Source organism: Ornithorhynchus anatinus, chromosome X1 (genome assembly GCF_004115215.2).
Source record: "Ornithorhynchus anatinus isolate Pmale09 chromosome X1, mOrnAna1.pri.v4, whole genome shotgun sequence".
In the NCBI taxonomy this organism is placed as follows: Eukaryota; Metazoa; Chordata; class Mammalia; order Monotremata; family Ornithorhynchidae; genus Ornithorhynchus; species Ornithorhynchus anatinus.
The window spans coordinates 19,826,523-19,849,881 of NC_041749.1; the positions used below are offsets into that span (position 1 = coordinate 19,826,523).

A 23,359-nucleotide genomic window follows, 5' to 3' on the forward strand; every position below is an offset into this window, starting at 1 on the left:
CTGTAAAAATGTGGGGTCATTGATCAAAGCCCTATCCAGCACCTGAAGGATTAAAAAGACGCGCTTACTTTAGGCCTGGGTTGGCCTCTGGGAAACTTTCCAAAGGTTCCTATTTGAAAAGTCCTATGCTAGTGGATTTTGGCTCCATTTCTGTTTATGTAATAACACGTACTTGGGGAAAAATGCTTATAGTGGGTGAAACACACAGTCACATTTCTCCTTTGTCTGTGCCAAGGAACCTTCTCTGTGGGTCAGTGGGACTTTCTACGGTTCATTATGGGGCAGAGCTGAGCATATTGTCTAAGTACTGCAGTATCAGAGTGTATTTTATTGTGCTGTAAACCTTTGAAGTCTTCCTGAATTATAGAGGAATACAAAGTACAAGGTTGGTGATTTTTTTTCCAAAATGTATTTGCAAATTATAAAAATAAAATATGACAAAAGAATACCATAATAATAAAAAATAATTGAAAGTGAAGTTGTGCCCTTTTTAGAGACTCTGATCTCACAAAATTCTCAGCCGCAACTATGCTCTGGAAGGATATGGTGTTGGCACCTGAAAAGTTAAATTTACCATGTCTGGTATTTATCATCAAGGATGGTGAAGAATAGTGTCTTTTAGGTATAAAACGTATTTATCTCAGAGAATTGGGCAGGGGAGTAGATGTTCTTGCTAGGTGTGCAACTTGTTAGGGATGTATATCTATTTCAAGCAACTCCACTCATCCCTGGTTATACAGATGAAGTCTGATTGGTAAGCACAGCTAGAGTTATGCATTTATTTCACCGTTTGCTATCTTTACAGTGTGTTTAGGTAATGGATGAATGGCACTTTTGAGTATGAACATCATTCCCCTTGAGCTTTCCTTATTACAGCGTCAAATGGCAAGATAACATTTCATCTTTTTGAATCTCTCCATTCGCTTGTTTGAATTTTATTGTGAAAACCATCGAAGATTAAAGTCGATTGTAAGAATTAGCATAAAGCTTAATAGAGAAATGAATGAAAGGGCCTAAGTTGGAGGTAATTACAAGAAAGAGATAAATAGTCCAGAGGTTCCTTGGTTTGTTCCTATAAGAATGGGTAGAGAGAGAAAGTGATAAAAAGGAATCTGGGAAGTGAGATGAAGACATTTTTAAGAGAACTGAATCCTTTTGATCTGATTCTTTATATTTCATTTCTGTCAGTGCCATTTGTTGAATCTGATTTGACAGTCCTTATATTCAGGGAGAGAGAGAAAAAGGTGCTTCTTTGAGGTAATTTAGTTGGAGCATATATAGGACTCTAGCCAGAATGCCCTATCAGCTTCAGGATCATTCACCAGGATATATAGGCTGTAAGGAACCTGCAAAGCAGGGCATGTGAGGTCTGTGGAACACCTAAGAAAAGCAAGAAGAGTAGGCCCCCTTGATTCTCTACAGTTTTTATATTTGTTAAATGCTATGTGCTAAGCACTATACTAAGCACTGGGGGGGATATAAACTAATCAGATTGAACACAGTCCATATCTCACAAGTGGCTCATAGTCTTAATCCCTATTTTGCAGATGAGGAAACCAGGCCACAAAGAAATTAAGTGACTTGCCTAAACACGCACAGCGGACAAGTGGCTCAGTGGAAAGAGCACGGGCTTTGGAGTCAGGGCTCATGAGTTCGAATCCCAGCTCTGCCACTTGTCAGCTGTGTGACTGTGGGCAAGTCACTTAACTTCTCTGTGCCTCAGTTCCCTCATCTGTAAAATGGGGATTAAGACTGTGAGCCCCACGTGGGACAGCCTGATTCCCCTATGTCTACCCCAGCGCTTAGAACAGTGCTCGGCACATAGTAAGCGCTTAACAAATACCAACATTATTATTAAGTGGCAGAGCTGGGATGAAGACGCAGGTCCTTCTGACTCCTGGGCCCATGCTCTATCCATGAGGCCACGTGGTTTCTTTAATGGTTCTCTTAGGATGGATTATTAGTAGTGGTTTGTTATTTTTTTAACCCACACCCAGTGAAAGTGTTTCTGGAACATTTACATTCCTTCATCCACTTCACATTGTGTGAGCACTCTCCCTACAAGCCACAGTCCTCCTCTCAATAACAAGAAGGCCAAACTACAGGGGCATCAGCCAAGATCAGAGACAGGAGAATGATTGCAGTTATTAAAGGTGAACCTAGCTTTACAGAGAAAAGTTGAATGAGATAGTTTCCAGACTCCTTCAGGCAATACAGACATAGATTCAGTGTTTGGGACCAGAATATGCTTAACATTTATAGTTATATGGCACATCCCACGTCCAGTAGGGAGGTAGACAGAGTTTCTCTATTAAGGGAAGTGACAAAGCATGGCTCTCAGGTGTGGAAAAGTGTCCCGCAAATAGGAAAGTGTCCCGAGAATATGCCCATTTTGAGGGAATTTGTTACCTTGAGGGAGGGAGACCCATTTTGACTTCATTTTGGCACAAAATCTATGGCCTGAGGACTTTCTCACAATGATAAAATACAGCGTACTATTTGCTTAAACTCTAGGGCATGTGACATTTTCTACGTGAACAATAATAAATCATTTGAAAAAAAAACCAGTATATGCAGCAAAATGTTAGCAAATAGTGCACTTTAGCTCACCAGCATAGAAAATGGCCTTTGTCACTTGGGTGCCTTTCTCAATTTAATGATGCCTCATCTCCTTCAATATATGGTAATTCCAACCAACCACATACCCCCCAACCCACTAGAGGTGGGGAATCATGTGGTCTGAGGGAAGACCAAGATCATCAGTTTTTAAAGGAAGACCAGACTGGTCTTTTCATGACACAGGGAATTCTAGGATCACTTAGCTCATATTAAAATATTGGATGAGGCTCCAGTTTGAAGAGAAAGGCCCATATTCTTTCTCTATATTGCAGTCATTTCTAGTTCCCTTGGGTTACTGGATTAGAAAGCCAAGTGCATTATCTTCTCAGTCAATTTGTCGGAGATCTCTAATGTGAAAAAATCAAAATATTCACGGCTTTCAAAAATACATGTAGTATGCCCAGTAAAATACATTGACCAACATGAAAATCAAAGGGAAGAGTAGTTTAGAATAACGATCAACATTACTGGGGTTTTGGATTGTGAAATAATCAACAATCCTGCCCATTTTGTCTCTGAAGACGAACTTGAATTTGTCACTTGTCTTCATCGTCAAGTCACTGTAGTTGACATTATCGTTGGAGAGTTCGATACTGGCAAAGCTGATCTTCCTTTTAAAACTGGAGATGGAGCTGTTGATAATGTTAGTAATATTGACCTCTTCCACTTCTTTAGAAGTTCCCTAGTTTATAGATAATACAGTTAGCTTAAAAGATCTTGGCTCAGATAAATAAAAAAAATTTAACTAATAAGGATTTAGAAAAGAACAATAATGTGCTGAATGAATGCTGACTAGATGTTTAAATGCAAATTTAGCATAGTAAGTGGGATCTAGAGCTTGGGTAACAGACTGTAAGTTCTCTCTAGACTGTAAGCTAGTTTTTTTTTGGTTTCGTTTTAATGGAGTTTGTTGAGTGCCTACCATGGGTGATGGGTATTAAGCACTAAAGTAGATACTAGTTAATCAGGTTGGACCCAGCCCATGTCTCACATCTTAATCTTGGCTCAGTGGCTCAGTGGAAAGAGCCCGGGCTTGAGAGTCAGAGGTCATGGGTTTGAATCCCTGCTTGGCCACTTCTCAGCTGTTTGACTGTGGGCAAGTCACTTCACTTCTCTGGGCCTCAGTGAACTCATCTGTAAAATGGGGATTAACTGTGAGCCTCACGTGGGACAACCTGATTACCCTGTATCTACCCCAGCGCTTAGAACAGTGCTCTGTACATAGTAAGCGCTTAACAAATACCAACATTATTATTATCTCACAGTCTTAATTCCCATTTTACAGATGAGGTAATTGGGGCAGAGAGAAGGTAAGTGACTTGCCCAAGGTCACATAGCAGACAAGTGGAAGAGTTGGAATTAGAACCTAGGTCCTTCTGACTCTCAGGCCCGTGCTTCATCCACTAGGCCATACTACTTCTTGCAAAACTCACCATCAGCAGGGAACATGTCTACAGACTCTGTAGTATTGTACTCTTCCAAGTGTTAAGCATAGTGAACTGCACACAGCTGGTGCTCCATAAATGCTATTGACTGATCAGGTATCCAGACTTATGGATTGTTACCATTTCAACTTCTGGCTCTAATGTTGGAGAAGTCACTTACCTTCAGTTTACTAGTATTTAAAAGGGAATATTATCATTATTTACAGCAGGATAGGTTGGGTAATTGTGAGAGGGAATGAAAATTTGTGAAATGGCTTGAGGTCTTTGGTTCAAGGGGTATAAAATCATCACCATCATCACCACCAGATTTTCACTTCTAAAGCCTCTGACCTAAGAAATTAGAATAGGTCTTAGTACCACAGTGCATAATGCAGTTGGCGTATAAAGGCCACTTTCTCTGATAGCAGGGAGTTGGTTGCTGACCTCCTTGTTAGCATATAGGGATCAGGGAAGCGAAATGAATGATTTTAGAATAACTATTCCCCAAAGACATCCAATCCTGAGAAGAATTTCAAATTAAAAAAAAAACTCAGTCCACATGCCTTTCAGGAAGTACACAATATCATAATCTTTCAGATTTATCTTGTATATAAAGTCACTTGTTCCAGCCCTTCTGCCTCCTTTCTCACCACCTACCCTTTCTCCCATATTCAGCAGACTCTTTGGAGACCTTAAAAAATGTCATGGTGCCCTGCCCTCAAGTACCCCCAAAATTTCAGGTCTCAGGAAGGTGTCCAGTCAATGTATTTATTCAATGCTTACTGTGTGCAGAACACTGTACTAAGCACTTTGGAGACTATAATTTAACAACATAACTGACACATTCCCTGCCCAGAATGAGACAGACATCAATATAAATAAGTTGCAGATATGTACATAAAGTGCTGTGGGGCTGAAGGGTCAGGGAGTTGAATAAAGGGAGCAAATCATGGTGACATAGAAAGAAGTGGGAGAAAAGGAAATAAGAGCTTAGTCAGGGAAGGCTTTTTGGAGATGTGCCTTCAGGAAGGATTTGAAAGTGGGGAGAGTAATTCTTGGATAGAAAGAAGGAGGTCATTTCAGGACAGAGGCAGGATGTGGATCGAGAGGACAGTGGCAACATAGACAAGATTGAGGTCCAGTCTGCAATATTAACTGCATTTTTATTTACTGGACTCTCCTCTTATCTCCCAGCTCTGGGAGAGTAAGGGGAGGTGGGGGAATCAAGACACAGCTTAAGGAAATGGGAAGTTTTCTTCTGCCTCTCCTGCATTCCCCTTACTCTCCTCGGCAGCTTCCCTGCCCTGCTCTTGACTATGTCCCTAATTAGAATACGGTCAAGATACATCAGTCATAAAGATGAACACTCCCTGGTTGCAGCCAAAACTTTTTGTGCAATTGGGGAGGATTTTCCACCACAGGCACTTGGACCTCAATCCCACCGATTCACTGCGCATTAAGTTTATGTAGTATTTATGGTTAAAGAGTCATAATTCTTACCATGTCTTTGGCCGCCAGCTGCTGCAAGGAACTGTAATGAGCAATGGCATACTCCAGCAGGGCACCGAAAACAAAGCTGAAACAGATGCCCAGGTACACATCAATAGCCTTTATGAAACAGTTGGTGTTGGGCAGGGATGTCCGGGAGCCAATCATCAGGGTTGTCATCGACAGTACTGTGGTGACACCTGGCAGAGTAAGGAAGAAACATTTTCACACTAAGCTCATGGTGGGCAGGGAACGTTTCTATAAACTCTCTTGTGCTGTACTTTCCCAAGTACTTACCACAGTGCTCTGCACGCAGTAAGTGCTGAGTAAATACCACTGATCGATATTAATCCAGAAGTATTTTGGAGGCATCCACTGTCCAGAGGCTCTATGGGGAAAATTAGTGTTGTAGAGGGTAATAGTGGGAGTTAAATTAGATAGTCCAACAAACACTAAGGAAAACAACAAATTGAGGAATACTTAATATACCAAAACCAAATAGCCTAGTAAGCCTATGCTGTCCCTTGTGCTCCGGCTTTCTGAAACCCTATTACTTTAGCAATAGCTTACCAATGCAAGTTCTTGCAGGTACGGAATCTAGAGAAATCCAGAATGATACCCAGGATAACACCACCAAGAAAGTGGACGGGACATAGGTTTCCAAAATGAAATACAGAACATTTCTCCGAAGCTCAAACTGCAAGATCAGTCTTGTGTAGTTACCTGGTAGGGTAATCAAGTTATTTGGAAAAGCATTAGAGCATGTTAACATTGAAGCCTCTATTCTCTCTCCCTACCTGACCTATACAGGCACATAAGTATGTGAACACACCAGCCTGTTGTGAACAAATTTCCAGAGGCAATAATAGAACTAGAAGCTTCATATTTTGGGGGTGTTGTGTTCCTTAATGAACTGTTTTTAATTAAACTTTCATTCACATTTCACATGTTCACTTTAGGATGGCGTATGTAAGATAAATTCCCACCTTCTCCTCTAGAAGCCATTTCCAGAAAAATTATTCTTCTCCCTAGGTGGCATCCTTCCTATTACCACTTCAGCACTTATGTACTCACAGCTATAAGTAACATTTATGTACATATTGATCAATCATATTTATTGAGCACTCAATGTGTTCAGAGCACTGTACTGAGCACTTGAGAGGTTACAACACAGCAATATACACACATTCACACATTCACTGTGCACAACAAGCTTACAGTCTATCGATTTACATAGTATACTATTTAAGTATTAATTTATTCCCATATTCATCTCTCCTTTCTTATTTGTCCTTGAAGGCAGAGATTTTATCTTTTACCTCTACAAGTACTATGTAAGTGTGAAGTACAGTGCTCTGGAGACAGTATGTGCTCAATATTACTATTGATTTATTTAATATTGATTTATTGAATTTAAATATTTATTAAACATTGACTTAAAAATTGCAGGACTATCTTTGGAAGTTAAGATCTTCAATGACAAAGGATTAAAAAAATTCCAATTTCCCTTTATGTGCCTACAAAATTATGCACATTTCAGAACAGCTACATCTTAAATGTTATAAGAAATGAACAAACTAAACTTTTAAACCTAGTGGAAAATAACTCCTTAAATGAGCACTGATGTTGGAAACTGTAGGCTTTATGCACTATTATGTAGGCATAGAACCCCAACCTCCCAATTATAACACCATATTTGTTTTCAGAATGATTGAAGAGTGTGCTTCATCCATGTGGGAATCAAGTGACTATTAGAAAACGTCTCTAGATGATTGTTGTGCTGGCCTAGACATTTCTTCCACTCCTTGGAGAGTCATTTCATTTCTGTATATGGGTTAGGCAAGCCACCACGTCTGTCACAGACCCAAATCCTCTTATGGGGAAACATTCCTGCACAGAAATTGTGAGGTGTAGGGGGAAAAGCAGCAAATTAGGCATCAGAGGATGCTTCTGAGCCTGAGAACCCTATGTCCGCCTCACCACGCTATCCGATTCAGATATTAGTTCTTTCTTGAATCTCCTCTCCTCTCGCGGGATACCTGTTTCCTGCTGTGATCTTGTGACCAAGGTGAAATATCTCTGCACGGTGTACTGAGCCAGTCGCAAGTTTTCCAGGCCGCGAACTGAGTCATTCCCTCTCAGCCATGTAAACTCCACATCATTTCCATCATAACCCCCTGGAGGAAGAAAATCAATGTCACTGTCAGCAAGTGGTGTCAGGTAAGCGAATCACAGTCATGTAACTCATATCCAGGCAGATCACTGGGAGATTGAATTAGATTGTCAGGAGTAGCGACGTGGGGATGGATATTGTGTGCAATTGGGTATCATCATGGCTATGCAAGTTTCCTGAAAAACCCTGTATTATTTTGGGATGGACAATTATGATGTCTTCCTCAAATGAAATGTCCATTAGCTTTCAGTATGAACTGCTAATTTCAAATCTCTGCCTTCTTTGTTCCATGGACAAAATATGGTCTCTGTCCCTAAGGAACTCAGATTCTAATGGCTCAGTCAATTAACGCATTGATTGAGACTGTCTTTTGTACAAAACTATACATCGGCATACATTCAGAGCAATTAAAACTCTTCTTTGTAGTATTTCTGTTAAGCTATTTCTTTCCCATACACATTTGCCTCCATAAAATGTGAAGCTCTATTTTCAAAGGCTGTTGGGGAATAGGGTCCCACGTTTGATGCAGGCTGCTTAGCTTCAGGGCCCTGTTCTTCATCTGAGTAAATTCTCCCCATGCATCAATGTCAGGGCTGGAAGAGAAGAGTCTTCTTGAAGAGAAATTCTGACCCACACTTCAATTACCTGCTGTTCCCTCTTAGAAAAATATGAAAGATCCTGGGAAACCTTGAGCCAATTCTAGCACTTTTGAACTTATTCACACCCTTCTCTGTACTCATGAATACACATGTATTCCATTATTTATTTTGACCGTGCTAGTAGTAATTATTTTTATGTTTGTCTCCCCTGTTAGAGTGTAAACTCCTCGTGGACAGGGAACATGTCCCTTAGTATCATACTATCATATGCAATATACTTTCCCATGTATTCAGTATAGTACTCTGCATCAAGAGGGTACTTAATACTATGGCTGTTAGTCATATTTAGTCAGTTATATTTATTGAATACTTGCTGTGTGCAGAATACTGTACTAAGCACTTGGGAGAGTACATTATAACTATAACACTATGACACTATAACGTTACTGTCACTGATGTTATTACTACGAGAAGACACTTTTGCAGATTGACAGGCTCAAGACACTGCAAGGCTCTTCCTTATTGCTGGCCACTGTTAGACATCCTATGAATGTCTCCTCCTGTAAGGCGCTGCCCAGAGAGGAGTTTCTCCTCTTTCAGGCAGGTGCTGAAGCTGCTCTAAGAATCAAGTCTCGAGGGTTGAGGCAATCTGAAGCAGAGCATGTCAGCAGCAATTACTTTTTCCACATGGGGTTAAAAATGAGTTATCTTTTTGATAACTTGAAGTTTCGTTCGGCCTCCAAACAGCTGTACCACTTCAAGAAAGCTTTGCATTAATTTAATAAACAGGATAATTAATCTGTCTGTCTGAATCTTTAATTAAATGTCTTCCTTTGAAAAATGACTGCTGCCTCATAATGACTTTGTACTCCGATGTTTGCCTATTTGTGCCCTCACAGAAAGAACGCTTATCGGCGTACGGTGCCTGACTAATTTTTCTTTCTTGTAGACAAGGATTCCAGGAGTTGTGTCTGATGTTGAGATAAATTGTATGGGCTGAGTTGGAATCCCTGAGCTCAAATTATAAATGCCACTTTTTGAAGTTTCTGCAGAGTTAGGGGTAACTGCGATGGTTGCTATTTAGGGAAACTCTGTAATGAATGAACAATCACTGCTAATTCCTTTGGCATATATTGAAATGGCATTAATCTCTGGCACTCATCAAGAGGAAATCTCTAGGTACCAATTTCAATGCAATTTCCCTGGCATTACATGTAATTGAGTATTAAGTATGGCTTAATTATTTTTTTTTTAAATGTTGAAACCAACTACATGCTAAAAGCCCAATCATTATTATTTCATGTGATATTTTTATAATGAAGTTAATCATGGTGAACGAATAAGATTTTAATGCAAACCTAATGTAGGCCATTTTCCTAGAGGATCCCCAAATCTAGTAACTCCCTAGGAAAACGGGATGAGAAAGACCACCCATCCAACTCTCTTTCTATGGATGCGGGTCGAATTTTGATGTGCACATATTTATGCACAAGTACTTCTGACTGCTGGTGACTCTAATTCAGCAAAGACAGTTAGTGACGTGGTTGAGATTCAGTCGTGCTATATTCCATAGCTGCTGGAATGTTGACACTTTAGGCGGGATGCGGGGGTGCTGCTGCAAAATGGGTAGGAGGAGATGAAGCAGGCAGAGATTCACGGGAAACAGGAAGGAGAAGAGGACAGTCAAGGAAATGGAGGGGAGAAGGGAAGAAGAGGGAGTACGTCGCTGTCGTGTCCATCTTCCCCTGTCTCCTGCCTCCAGGGAACCACCCATGCAGAGTAGTCTGGCTCTGCCCAAGATGAAGAGGCTACTGGGGCTTCTGCTGTTGCAATAGGGGCAGTGGTAGTGGGCAAGATGCCAAGGAAGCCACCTCTTCCGCCCAGAGTTACAAGACCCAAGACGCAAGGAATGTGTCTATTGCTATAATGTACGCTCCCAAGCACTTAGGACAGTGCTCTGCACACAGTAAGCACTCAATAAATACGATTGGATGAATGAATGAATGAATGAATGAATGAATGAGACAGAGGCCCTGGAGGCGATGACGTTGAAAAGACGAAGATGGTAGGAGCGCAGCAGCACTGGACAGCTTAACACAGCCCCGGAAGAGGAGGAGGTACCTTCTCCTTGTCCTCCCTACTACCACGTCATTGTCCTGGGTGTTCTTCTCCACCTACCTCAGAATAGGCTTTTTCGGGGCTGGAAATCCCCAATTCATGACCAATCTGCCCACTGCAGCTGTCTGTCTGTGTCACATTACCTATATGGTCTCTGAGGGCTATTAGCACATCTTGCATTTTCCTCCCACCCGGGCAAACAATTTTTAAACAGCAAGGCCTAATGGAAAGAGCACTGGTCTGAGAGTCAGAGGACCTGGGATATAATTCTGACTGCCATTTACCTGCTGTAAAGGATTGAGTAAATCATTTAGCCTCTCTGTGCCTCAGTTTCCTCATATAAAATGGGGGTTCAATACCTACCCCCTCTTCCCTACTTACACTGTGAGCCCCATGTGGGACTCTGTGTCCAACCTGATTATCTTATAGCTACCCCAGCCCTTAGTACAGTACTTTGCACATAGTAAGTGCTTAAACCGGATAATAATAATACCAATCATAATAACAAATAACTCCAAAATTTATTGGCAAAATGGCAGCCTGACCAAAACAGGCCTGGATTTTAGACTCCTTTTTTGAACCTGAGTGAGGAAAATTCCTAGAAACAACTTCCAAAGATAATCTTTCAATATCTGGAGTATTTAGTTTGGTAGTGTTGGCAATACTATATGAGGAGGGGTCTCAAGACAGACCTTAGGTCACTGTTGCTTAGTTTACAGCCAAGTATTGACAAGTATATCAGATTCGATTTTGAAGTCACTCCTCGAGTTTTTCATTGTTCGTTCAGTGTTTTTTTTTCCCTCTCCTGAGAGTTTTCATAGTTTGGAGCCAAGCATTTTAGATGTTGCGGCCTCGATCAATTTTGGCCAACAAATGAAAATAGAATGTAAATATCATAGTTTTGGGGCCTTGACTTTCCATCAACTCAACTGGGACTTCTCACCAGGGGCTCATTTTGAAGCAGGCCCACTCGACTTTAAACTTGAATCACAGACATTTAGAGGATCAGAGGTTCAACAGATAAGACTAAGGAGATGGGAAAACTGGTCCAGTTTCTTGCATGTGGAAACAATTTGGAAGCCACTACATAGTGCGAAAATGGGCACCAAAATGCATCCCTACTTGTCCAAAAGGCACTTCTAGCCCCATCTCCGGTGGCTTTAGGCCCTTTCAATATTTCAACTACTGGCTGGTTCTTTAGCTGGGCCAAGCTGGTATCTTTCCCCTCTGGTCTGTTCCTTTCTGAGTCATTCTCATTCATGCATTGTCTCACCTACTTATCTGCTCCTACCTCAGCTTTCAGAGTGCAAAGAGAAATTTGTGTTGGTTTGCAGACTGCATCCTAGCCTCCCTCAGTCTGTCTGGCTTTGTGTGCTGCTGAGATAGAGGTGAAAGTACCCTTTCTGCGAGCATTTAATACATCTACTAAATATTGTATTGTATCCTTCCAATCCTTTAATCCAGCAAACAGTAGACACTCGACTGTAAGCTCCTTGTGAGCAGGGAATGTGTCTATTTATTTTTATATTGTACTCTCCCAAGTACTTACTACGGTGCTTTGCACCCAGTAGGTGCTCAGTAAATACGATCAAATGAAATAACACTGGTTGATTGATTGAAAGAGTAGGCCGATGGCACACAATCATTATGCTTATAAACAAGCTCAGTGGTCAATTCCATGTAGAGTAGACACTGCTGTGGAAAACTAACATCATTAAAAGCACCTTCTTTTTCTCTGAAGGACAATATCATTTTCTAAGGGAATATAGTAGGAATGCATAGATGTGTTCCAAAGAAGATGCAAAACTACTTTTTTGTTATCTTTCTCCAAGATACCTCTGTACTTAGACTCATTTGGGCTCATGTCCCCCTGGGCTAAAGTTCAGAGCAGTTTGCATGTAAAAGTCAACTGATAAGCTTCTCCATGGAAAAACATCTAAAATCAGCCAGAAAATTAATCCTGAGAATCTGCAAGATATTATACTCACAGCTTTCCAGCTGCAGCTTGCACATCTGGGTGTCCATGGGATATTTTGACAGATCCATGTTACACGCAACAGTCGTAGTGATTCTACAAAAGGAGAAAATGTTCAGGAAAAAACATAGCAAAGAGGCTATGGAAAGAATGATTTTCCTTAGGGACTTTAGTTCTTGCAGTGAAGCAAATAGATATAGTGGCATGTAAAATGCATACTTGAAGATACTTTTTAAAAATAAAATTCTGTATTAGGTTCAAATATGCTTTAAAAACATTCTAATCATAGGGGAATTTTTCCATTCGGACAGGATTAGTGTTTTTGGAGCATTGTCTCACCAATCTGCCTTTTGAGGTCTGAAGTGATCATTTGAGACTAGTGTGGTTATTCCACTGCTCATCTTTGGCCTCTCCCAACCCTTTGCTACCTTAATGAGACCCAGGACAGCCTATAGATCCAGGTAACTGGGGAGGAGGCTGCCAGGGAACTGACATTATCTGGCTAATGAGAAAGATGTGGGCAGATGCAATAAACTATATTCAACCTGCCTTTGGGGTGGCATTCCAGGAACCCCTTATTTTGACAGCAAGTGACCGTCACTGACCAAGCAGTGCACAAGCCCCAGGAAAGACATCACAAATGAGAAGATGACATGCTTATATTTTTTGAATTAAGATTGTTAAATTTGCTCCTGAAAACCATTCTTCAGAGAGCCAAGTGTTATCGCCATTACCACAATTATTCCATCATTGTTCCTCATTGGACATTTGAGTTAGTGGAATAGCTTACTTCATTATCCTTTTCCTTGTCACTTCATTTTGGTTGAAAGATCTACATGTGCAACCTTGGAGAACCAATTCACCTAAATTCACCCTGTCTTATTTAGGTCTTATACATAACTCTGGAGGGTGGCTTCTTGGCTCTATTCAGGACCATTGCTCTGTGCTCAGTGACAGCTACATGAGCACCAAATTTAAAAGCAGGGTTTTAGACTCAGAAATACCCAATGATGGCATTCTTTGCTTTTGCTGACATTACTCCATTTAATTCCATGCAGGGTCACTTGCATCATTAGGGACTGACTTGGCAAGTAATTCATGGTCCAGGAGCATATACATAATTGGTCCCAGACAGCTTTTCCCATTAATGGGCTAGAACCAAGCTGAAGAAGCTACCAAGACTCCTGCCCCTGTCCCACAATAGTTAAATTTTATGAGGAAGAGCATGGCTTATTTTAAAGAGCACAGGCCTGGTAGTCAGAAGACCCGGGTTATAATCCTGAATCTGACACTCACCTGCCTGCTCTATGACCTTGGGCAAGCCACTTTCTGTGCCTCAGTTTCCTCATCTATAAAATGGGGATTTAGTAGCTGTTCTCCCTCTCAGAGTGTGAGCCCAATATGAAACAGGCACTGAATCGGATCTGATCACCGATTACCTACCCCAGTGCTTAGTACAGTGCTTTGCACGTCCTAAGCATTTAACAAATACCACAGTTTATTATTTTTAGCTTTGATTCTGGTTTTATAATCCATATTTAGAAGATCTCATATGTTGAGCTGGTTGAGACGGCTCAGCTGCCGTGGAAAACGAAGACGGCAGCAGAGATTAGAAAGGTACGATTGTAAATATGCACCGCAAAATGGGTGGGGGTTAGGTGGCCACAGAACTGATTAAATCTAGCAGTCTATAGAAGTAGCTTACAGTTGTCCAGCCCAGTGACACCTGATTGGAAGGCCGCCCCAGGAGCGGTCTGCTGCTTCTCTCGAGTTTACCTGAGAGCATACAAGACGGTTCCATTGGAGAATAACCGGATCAGTCTGTTCCCCACAGTGACTTCATGCAGAAAAGACTTTTTAGACTCCACAATATAGGTGTCAGGGACCCAGAGGAACTCCACAAGGCGAGCATCCAGGGTGAAACTCTTGTTGCCATTGAACACCAGCCGCTGATCTGTCCAGCGCTGCCTCAGGTATATTGTTGCTGTGTAATCCTGATGACGACCCAGGGCAATAATCAATCAATTGTATCTATTGAGCGCTTACTCTGTACAGAGAACTGTACTAAGCACTTGGTAAAACACAAAGTTAACAGAGTTGGTAGACATGATCCAATGAACTTAGAGTCTAGAGGGCAATCGATCAGTCGTGTTTATTGAGTGCTTACTGTGTGCAGAGCGCTGTAATAAGCGCTTGAGAGAGTACAATATAACAACTTAACAGGGACATTCCCCACGCATAATGAGCAGTAAAGAAAACTTATTGGATGATTTCCCCCTCCAGACTACTGTCATCGATGAATGTCGCTCTGAGTCTCACTTACAGTCTGTATACTTTAGCTTGTGTTAACAGGAGAATGACACCGATTTATTTATTCTGGTTAAGAGATGGAACTTGCATGATAAAGAAGGGTTCTTTGACTACACTCTTTTTGGTCCTGGACCAGAACATTGATGACTACCAGTTAGTTCCATGTCCCCAGCACCTCATGGCATAGTGGATAGAGCGTGGGTCTGAGGGTCAGAAGGTCATGGGTTCTAATCCCGGCTCTGCCGCTTGACAGCTATGTGACTGTGGGCAAGTCACTTCACTTCTCTGTGCCTCAGTGACCTCATCTGTAAAATGGGGATTAACTGTCAGCCTCACGTGGGACAACCTGATTACCCTGTATCTCCCCCAGTGCTTAGAACAGTGCTCGGCACATAGTAAGCACTTAACAAATACCATTATCATTAATCCCAGCTCTGCCACTTGTTTGTTGTGTGTTCGACAAATCACTTAACTTCTCTGGGCCTCAGGTTCCTCACTGGTAAAATGGGGATTCAATTCCTGTTCTCCCTTCTACTTAGACTGTGAGTCCCACGAATGGCAGGGACTGTGTCCCGAAACGATCTACCCTAGCACTTAGGATAGTGCTTGACACAAAATAATTACTTTACCACTATCGTTATTAGTATTAATATTACTATTATCTGTGGGACCTAGGTCAAAATCACTTAACTTCTCTGCGTCTCAGTATCCTCATCTGTAAAATGGAGATGCAAATACCTGTCCTTCCTCCTATTTTGACAGTGAGCCCCATGGGAGACAGGCACTGTAACCAACCTAATTATCTTGTATCTATCTCAGTGTTTAGTAAAGTGCTTGACACATAGTAAGCACTTAAGAAATACCACTCTCATCATGGTTGACTGAACCAGTATAATCCTTCCCATTAATGTTTTTCACAATCAGTCAGTAGTATTAATTGAGCATTTGATGTATGTAGAGCACAACTTGTCTGCTGTATGTCTTTGGACAAATCACAGTATCTCTGTGCCTCAGTTATCTCCTCTGTAAAATAAAGATTACGACTGTGAGTCCCATATGGGACAGGGACTGTTTCCAACCTGATTACCTTGCATTTATCCCAGTGTTTAGAACTGTGCCTGGCACATAGTAAGTGCTTAACAAATACCATAAAAAACCCAAAAACAATACAACAGAGTTGAGAGACAACTCCCTGCCTACAATCTGGGTGGCCAATAGGCTTTGGCTTCTTCTCCTAGGGTAAGACATTTTTGCCACTCAGAAATGAAGCTCTGAATTCAAATCATGCAGCATAACTGGGAACTGCACCGCATGAAAACACACTGTGAATCCATGTTAGATCAAAAGAGGGGATAAATGACTTACCATGTTACTTTCCGAAATACTAGAAATACTTGCAATGTCAAGGGTCAGAGCAATTTGAACAGGTTCCCCTGAGGGAAAAAAAAGTAGAGAAGACTCAGACAGGAATGGCCCTGTGAGCTGTTATCTCACTACTTTGCACATTTGAAACAGAATTAGTTATGAAAGGAAATTATGGAATTGCTTGTAGCATCATTCCCACTGCTATAGGTGCTGGAGAACAAGAGCCTGTGAGGAAATGGAGATAGATAAGGATAAAGGAGAATGTCACTCGAGAGGGTTTTCATGGCATAATAACCAGAACTCCTTGAGCCACTTCTCATACTTTTTCAAATAGGAGAACTAAGAGGTATGACAATAGGATTCTTTTTGTGTTGGATACTTATCTACTCCTAGCATAGAGCTATGTTATTAAAAGAATCAGTCAATCAATTGTATTTATTGAGCACCTACTACTACTACTAATTGTGGTATTTAAGAACTTTTACTTGGTATTTGTTACTTTACGCCAAGAATGTTCTAAGCACTGGGGTAGATACAAGATAATTGGGTTGGATAAAGTGCTGTATGGATATGTACATAAGTGCTGTGGGACTGAGGTGGGGGGCGGGGTGGTAAATAAAGGGAGCGAATCAGTATGACACAGAAGAGAATGGGAAAAAATGAAATGAAGGCTTATTCAGGGAAGGCCTCTGGGAGGAGATCTGTCTTGAATAAGGCTTTGAAGCCGGGGGGCATGGGGAGTAATTGCCTGTCATATAGGAAGAAGGAGGACATTCTAGGCCAGAGGCAGGACGTGGGCGAGAGGTCAAGGTGAAATAGATGAGATCGAGGTTGGCATTATATGAGTGAAGTATGTGGGCTGGGTTGCAGTAGGAGAGCAAAGATGTGAGGAAGGAGTACAGTAAGTCGTTCATTACTGCCAACCGTATTTATTGAACACCTACTGTGTACAGAGCACTGAACTAAGCGTTTGGGAGAATATAACAATAAACAGACACATTCCATGAGCTTTGATTGATTCCTTGGGGCAGTCAGTCATCCGCTCTATTTGAATGGTGGGGAGAGTCCTGGGCAGGCCAGCCTCAGTGCTGCCTCTGTGAGCAGGCCAGTGAGAAGGGGAGAGGACCCAGGCCTTTCCAGGTCCCCATCTGGACAATTGATCCGCATGCAGAGAATGAGTCACCTCTGTCTTTTCTCAGAATGCTCACTAAACCAGGTAGTCGGTGACACTAACGTCTCAACCGAGAGACAAGTTGGATGGGGGAGTTGTGCAGAAGAAAGAGAGGCTTTTCAAATCTGGTTGGTACTAATCAAACAAAAGCTAATTAATCTAAAGAAACAAAGCAGGAAATCATGAATACTTGGAGGTGAAGCCAAGACCGTGATGTCATTAAGAAGCAATTCAGGAAAAGTGGGCTAGCCTGTTGCCAGAGTGCTGTTGTGAACAAGACCGATACTCCTGAACGAATGAGAAAGGTGCCAGAAAGGAGCTTTTTCTGCTACAGAGAGCTTAATTCCTGGAGCAGGGAATTTTCTAGCTGCTTCTCAGATGGAAGCTTTTCTCTTTAACCCTTTGGTCACAAAACTCCACCACCAGATGGCAGCTCCCACCTAGGAAATGCCGGGTGAGGCAGAAACAGAGGCCAAGTTGCGCTCCTGATGCCGGAAAAACTTCACCTGGATATTGGCTAGGGCTAGGCTTTTATGCTACAAGCATTCCTTGGGATCCTAACAGGGACCGAAGCTTTGCACTCTCCAATTTCAGGATTTTAGAGGTTCTTTTAGTGTCAGCCAGTCCCATCCAGCCCACTGTTCTTCTAAATCTCTTGGGCTGAAAAATTGGATAAGGGGGAGTACCCTTCCCTGCCTCTCAAGTAGTGACAGGCCCATTTCTCAGTCCCCTTCCCCACCACTAAAACACGGTCTCACATACTGTTCGCCCTAAGCTCTGTACTTTGTAATCAGGGTTGGGACAGGTAGCTGCCCAGCCTTGCTCAGAAGATCCTTATAGCCTGGGAGGGGTGGATGGTGTTGGTTTGTGAGCATGGTGAAGGGTTGGCAGTGCTTTTGGGTTTAGGGTTTTGGATCTAAAGAGAAAATTTGTATGGGTTTGTAGAAAGAGCATGGGCCTCAGAGCCGGAAGACCTGGGTTCTGCTCTTAGTACAGTACTTTGCACAGAGGAAGTGCTTAATAAATATGATTGAAGTTCTAATCCCAGATCTGCCACTTGCCACCTGACTGATCTGTCAGGTCAATTAACTTCTCTGTGCCTCAATTTCTTCAGCTGTAAAATAGGATTTTAATACCTGCCTTCACTCCCTCTTAAATTATGAGCCCCATGTTGGGCAGGGACTGTGTCTGATGTGATTGGATTGTAGCTGCCCTTAAGGACTTACTATGTGCCAGGCACTGTACTAAGTGGTGGGGTGGATACAAGCAAATTGGGTTGGAGCCAGTCTCTGTCCCATATGGAGCACACAGTTTAAGTCCTTGTTTTCAGATGAGGTAACTGAGGCACAGAGAATAATAATAATCATGATATTTGTCAAGCACTTATTATGCACCAGGCACTCTTCTAAGTGCTGAAAGTGAAGTGATTTGCCCAAGGTCACACAGCACACAAGGGGCTGATCTGGGATTAGAACTCAGGTGCTTCTGACTCCAAGGCCCATCCTCTCTCCACTAGGCCATGTTGCTTTTCCTATAAGTATAATGTAATAATGATATCATATAATAATAATAATAATGTTAAAAAGGAGGCCTTGCTGAGTTATCAGCAAGCTCAGCAGTTTTTAAGAGGGAAGGCTAGATCGGGTGCTTCAACTTCTGGCGGCCTCTTCACCTCAAACACTAAGACTGTCACAAGCTTTTCCATTCTTCTGGGCAGGGATTGTGTCTATAAACTCTGTTAGATCCTATCTTCCCAAGCACTTAATACAGTGTTCTGCATACAGTAAGCGTTCAAGAAATCCCATCGATTGGTCAACTGATGCTAGAGTATCTTTATTCTTGGGATGGAGAAAGTCGCGTATATACAGGAAGGGCCTTGCCTAGTCAGATGATAAGTTAGTGGAATAATAGAACGGAAACTCAAAGATTTGATTTTCAGGATCAGATTTCCACTTGAGAGGCACACTATGAAACTAAATGATGCAAGCAAAAAAAAAAAAATCCTGAATGTGCTAATCTCAGTGAATGCACCCTTCATAATGCTAATGTTTACCATGTGCTATGCGGAAATATATAATCACTTACCTCCAAAATTGGGTCTGAGAAACTTGTTGTATCCTGCTGTGAGGTTCTCAAATCCAGGGAGTGAGAGTTTGTTGTTCCTGTTGGACTCTGTGCCCAACTGATTCCCCAGGATATGAATTCTGGAACACAAGGCAGGTTTGTATTCCAGTGAGCATCGGTATATTGGGATGGATCATACTGTTGTTTGGGCACCTGCCGCAAGTTTCATGAAACACTCCCTCCCACCCCCCTTTCCTCCCATCTCTGTCTCACTCTATTTTCGTCTAAAAACAACAAAGGATTGTCCTGGGTCTCAGGATTCTTACTGGCTGTTAGGCTCAGCAACAAAGATTCTGAAACCCTGGGGGTGAGCAAAAACAGCCCCAGAGTTAAGTCAGGCAGGCAGAATATAGGAGGCTAGGTTTCTTGGCTTGGGTGATTCTAGGAGGGGAGAGAGAGCTTCCTGCTGAGCCTCTGAATAGGAGAGTTGGGAGAGTTGCCAGTCCTCCTTTCAGGAGCCCAAATTAATTCTGGCTGGGATGATGTTGTGGTGGTCAAGCTTACCTTTGAGTTAAGAGACAGAGGCACACAAAGATCAGGTGGAGATAGTTGTACTGCATATTTGACTGCTGGTCTCACCAGTGGGTGAAACTTGAGTCAGCTGTGAAATCAGGCAGAACAGTGTGAGGGTCAGGAAATTCACAAGGAAACTATCATAGTAATAATACTTTTGATCTGGGGTAGTTGCCAGATAATCAAGTCAGAGATAATTCCTGTCCCACTAAGCACTTAAAAACCATAGTTATTACTGTTAACTTTCCCTTGGCACTGCTTTTCTGATCTCCAAAAGAACGTGGTTTCAACAGCTTAGAGGCTTAAAGTGCCAAGGAAGTTTCTGAATTTAAATTCTCAGTTTGCCTCCACTCCAGGATCTGAAGGGTAATTACTGATGGACAGACTCAAACATGAAACAGTGAGTGTCTCTCTAGGCCTCTACGTAAGTACATTCTTTGGAGAGCAGGAAATTAAAGGCTTCAGAGAATGGGGTGGTTGTCCCCAGCACTTCATAGATCAGCCAGTCCTGGATCTTAGATTGCTCCTGTCTCCTGGCCACCTAGTAATAATAACTGTAGAATTTGTTAAGCATTTAACTCCATACAAAGCACTGGGGAGATAAAATAATCAGATCAGACACCCTCCCTCTCTCCCATGGGGCTCACAACCTAAGGGTGAGGGAGAGCAGATATTTTATCCCCTTTTTCCAGATGAAGAAAGGGAAACATAGGGAAGTAACTGGGCCCAGGTCACCCAGCAGGTAAGTGGTAGAGTTGGGATTAGGATTTAGATCTAACACCGGCAGTATGCTCTTTCCACCTTGCCCCTCACCTTCTACTCTCACCTGAAAAGTACAAAGTCACAGAGACCCAGGGAAGCACTACAACTCCTGTGGTTTAGTGATGAATGTTGCCAAGGAGAAATGCCTTGCACCTGACTTGACAATTAACAGCGGGCCTATGTTTTCAGTCAGATGTCAAAAGAGGAAATTGTTTACTCACTCCCTTCTGGCTCACCCTGATGTGCTCCCTTTATTCATCCCTGCCACAGCCTCATAGAACTTATGTTCATATCCATAATTGATTTATATATATATTAATCCATCTCACCTTCTAGACTATAAGATTGTTGTAGGCAGGGAATGTGTCTACAGATTCTGTTAGAGTATTACACTGAATCTCCCAAGTGCTCAGTACAGTGCTTTTTCTCTGCACACAGTAAGTGCTCAATCAATATAATTGATTGATTAGACTGCCCCCTTCACACTTCGCTCCCACAGTGGAATCTGAGACTTGAGAGCCCCTTCTAAATAGGGACTAATCCCAGTCCCATCCCGACTCCCTCGCACCTCGCTGCCCACCCATGGCTTAAATGGCCCAGAAAGTCCAACTTTTTAAAAAATGATATTTGTGAATTGCTTACTATGTTCCCAACACTGTACTAAGTGCTGGACTGTAGACTGTAAGCTTGCTAAGGGCAGGGAACATGTTCACTAATTCTGCTGTATCAAACTGTGAGCCTCATCTGATTACCCTGTATCTACCCCAGCACTTAGAACAGTGCTCTGCACATAGTAAGCACTTAACAAATACCAACATTATTATTATTATTATTACTGTCCCAAGCACTTAATACAGTCCTCCTCACATAGTAAATGCTCAATAAATACCATTGACTGATTGTAGTTACAATATAATCACATTGGGCACAGTCCATATCCCACATGGTGCTCACAATCTTAATCTCCATTTTACAGATGAGGTAACTGAGGCCTACATGACTTTCTCAAGGACATACAGCAGGCAAGTGGTGGATGCAAGATTAGAACAGAGGTCCTCTGACTTCCCATTCCATGTTTTTCCCCAAAGCCACACTCCTTGAAGAAAGAGTGCCTGGTTGTAGTGCACAGAATAGGTACCCCAGTTCAACAATTACATTTTATCTATCCCGCTGCTTAATACTGTGCTGGGCACAGAGAAAGAACCTAGCAATAAACAATTTATCCTCCTAACTTACAGGGTACCCCCCCCCCGCACCTGGTACATTAGGTATAATTATAATATAATGTATAATTAGAATATTGACACAATTATCAATATAAAATAATTATAAGGAATAATTAGGAAGGAGAAGTAGCATGGCCTAGTGGATAGAGCACAGACTTGGAAGTCAGAAGGACCTGAGTCCTAATCTCGACTCTACCAGTTGTCCACTGTGTGACCTTGGGCATGTCACTTCACTTCTCTCTACCTTGGTTACCTTGTCTGTAAAATGGTGATTAAGTCTGTGAGTCCCACGTGGGGACTTGGACTGGGTCCAACTTGATTAGCTTGTATATCTACCCCAGTGCTTAGAACAGTGCCTGGCACACAGTAAGTGCTTTATGAAGGCAACTAAAAAAGTCATAATCTTGAAAAGGGGCTGAAGCATACTTTCTCCAGGGCTGGTTTTGTGAGGCTGAGGCATGTCCTCGAAGGCAGGAAGGAGAAGGTGCCTTGATCAGGGCCCAACCCCACTATGAGGTTGCCAACCTGGTTACCTCAGCCAACATAGACCCAACATACTTAACTCCTAAACTCCAGATCCCTCCCCCGATAGGGAAAGAAACCAAAGCATTTTCTCTGAACACTGTGTACCTACCACAGAGAATCAGCCCCAAAATTAGGGACTCAGAGCAAACAAAAGATCAGGTTCAAGTGGGAAGAAGGATGCTTTGTTCCTTGGACTCCATAAGTAAATGATACAAAAACAAATCAAGCCCCACCTGACACTGAGTTTGAATTCTGTCTCCTGCTCAGATTTTGCCCCACCTTGGTTAGGCATTTTTGATTCCTAAAAGTTCTAGGAGAATCACCAGAAACATTCCTTACCAGGAGGCTGAAGCGGGACTCTTTTTAGGACAGGTCCATCTGGTCTGATTCTGCACTAAGACAGTGCATGGATTTTCTTTCTTTCCATTCTCCGACCCTGCCAGCTTCAACTACCCCGGATCTCCGGAGCTCAGCTGCGCTCTGCTGAGGTGAGGCTTAAAGCCCCAGGTGAGGTGTTTTGCTGAGCTGGGAAGCTTTCCAACAAGCTGAAGACTGCCCCCTTGCTAGAGGGGGAGGGCCAAGAGGCGAGTGGAGGGGTGGAGCTATGAGGAGCTTCTTTGTGTGGATGGACTGCAGGGTAGGATGCCCGGAATTAGAACATCTATATTTCCTGTCTTGTTGACTATGGTCTAGGAACAAGGGCTGACTTCAGGTTTCCAAGTCCACTTTTCTTTGCCAGTCAGGGAGACAGAGAGAGGCCACATCAGGTGCAGATAAGCCTGAGAAAACAGATGGAGGGCGAATCTTGGAAGCCTCTTCCAGAAGATCCCCAAGCCCTCTTTCAAGAAAGGGGAGAGAGAAGGATGGTGATCCTCAAATTTTGCTTTCCACCTGCATTTTTCCAAATCCCTTGACTTCTTACAGGAAGCTCAACCCAGAGCAGAAATGAACTTTCTGATCTCAAGGT

At 42.3% G+C, this 23,359-nt stretch overlaps 1 protein-coding gene across 1 annotated transcript; it reads right to left on the reverse strand.

Moving 5' to 3' along the window:
* Positions 1 to 2,640: 2,640 nt before the first annotated feature.
* On the reverse strand, positions 2,641 to 22,928 carry LOC100077545 (gamma-aminobutyric acid type A receptor subunit pi). Its single transcript, XM_001508705.4, has 10 exons — positions 22,732 to 22,928; positions 19,871 to 19,967; positions 19,328 to 19,446; positions 16,072 to 16,139; positions 14,173 to 14,390; positions 12,410 to 12,492; positions 7,571 to 7,708; positions 6,102 to 6,254; positions 5,544 to 5,731; positions 2,641 to 3,301 (listed from the first exon to the last, which is right to left on the reverse strand). Exons 2-10 carry the CDS (start codon positions 19,924 to 19,926, stop codon positions 2,999 to 3,001), a joined length of 1,326 nt encoding a protein of 441 aa, XP_001508755.1. The 5' UTR covers positions 19,927 to 19,967; positions 22,732 to 22,928; the 3' UTR covers positions 2,641 to 2,998.
* Between the last annotated feature and the right edge of the window lie 431 nt (positions 22,929 to 23,359).

Excerpts from the sequence above, each read along its gene's own strand:
- LOC100077545 (XM_001508705.4), bottom strand. The coding sequence starts at position 19,926 with ATGCAGTACAACTATCTCCACCTGATCTTTGTGTGCCTCTGTCTCTTA. Across the intron at positions 14,391-16,071 it reads GTATTTCGGAAAGTAACATG|GATTACACAGCAACAATATA; the intron begins GTAAGTCATTTA and ends GGTCGTCATCAG. Across the intron at positions 5,732-6,101 it reads ACCTGCAAGAACTTGCATTG|GTGTCACCACAGTACTGTCG; the intron begins GTAAGCTATTGC and ends TTACTCTGCCAG.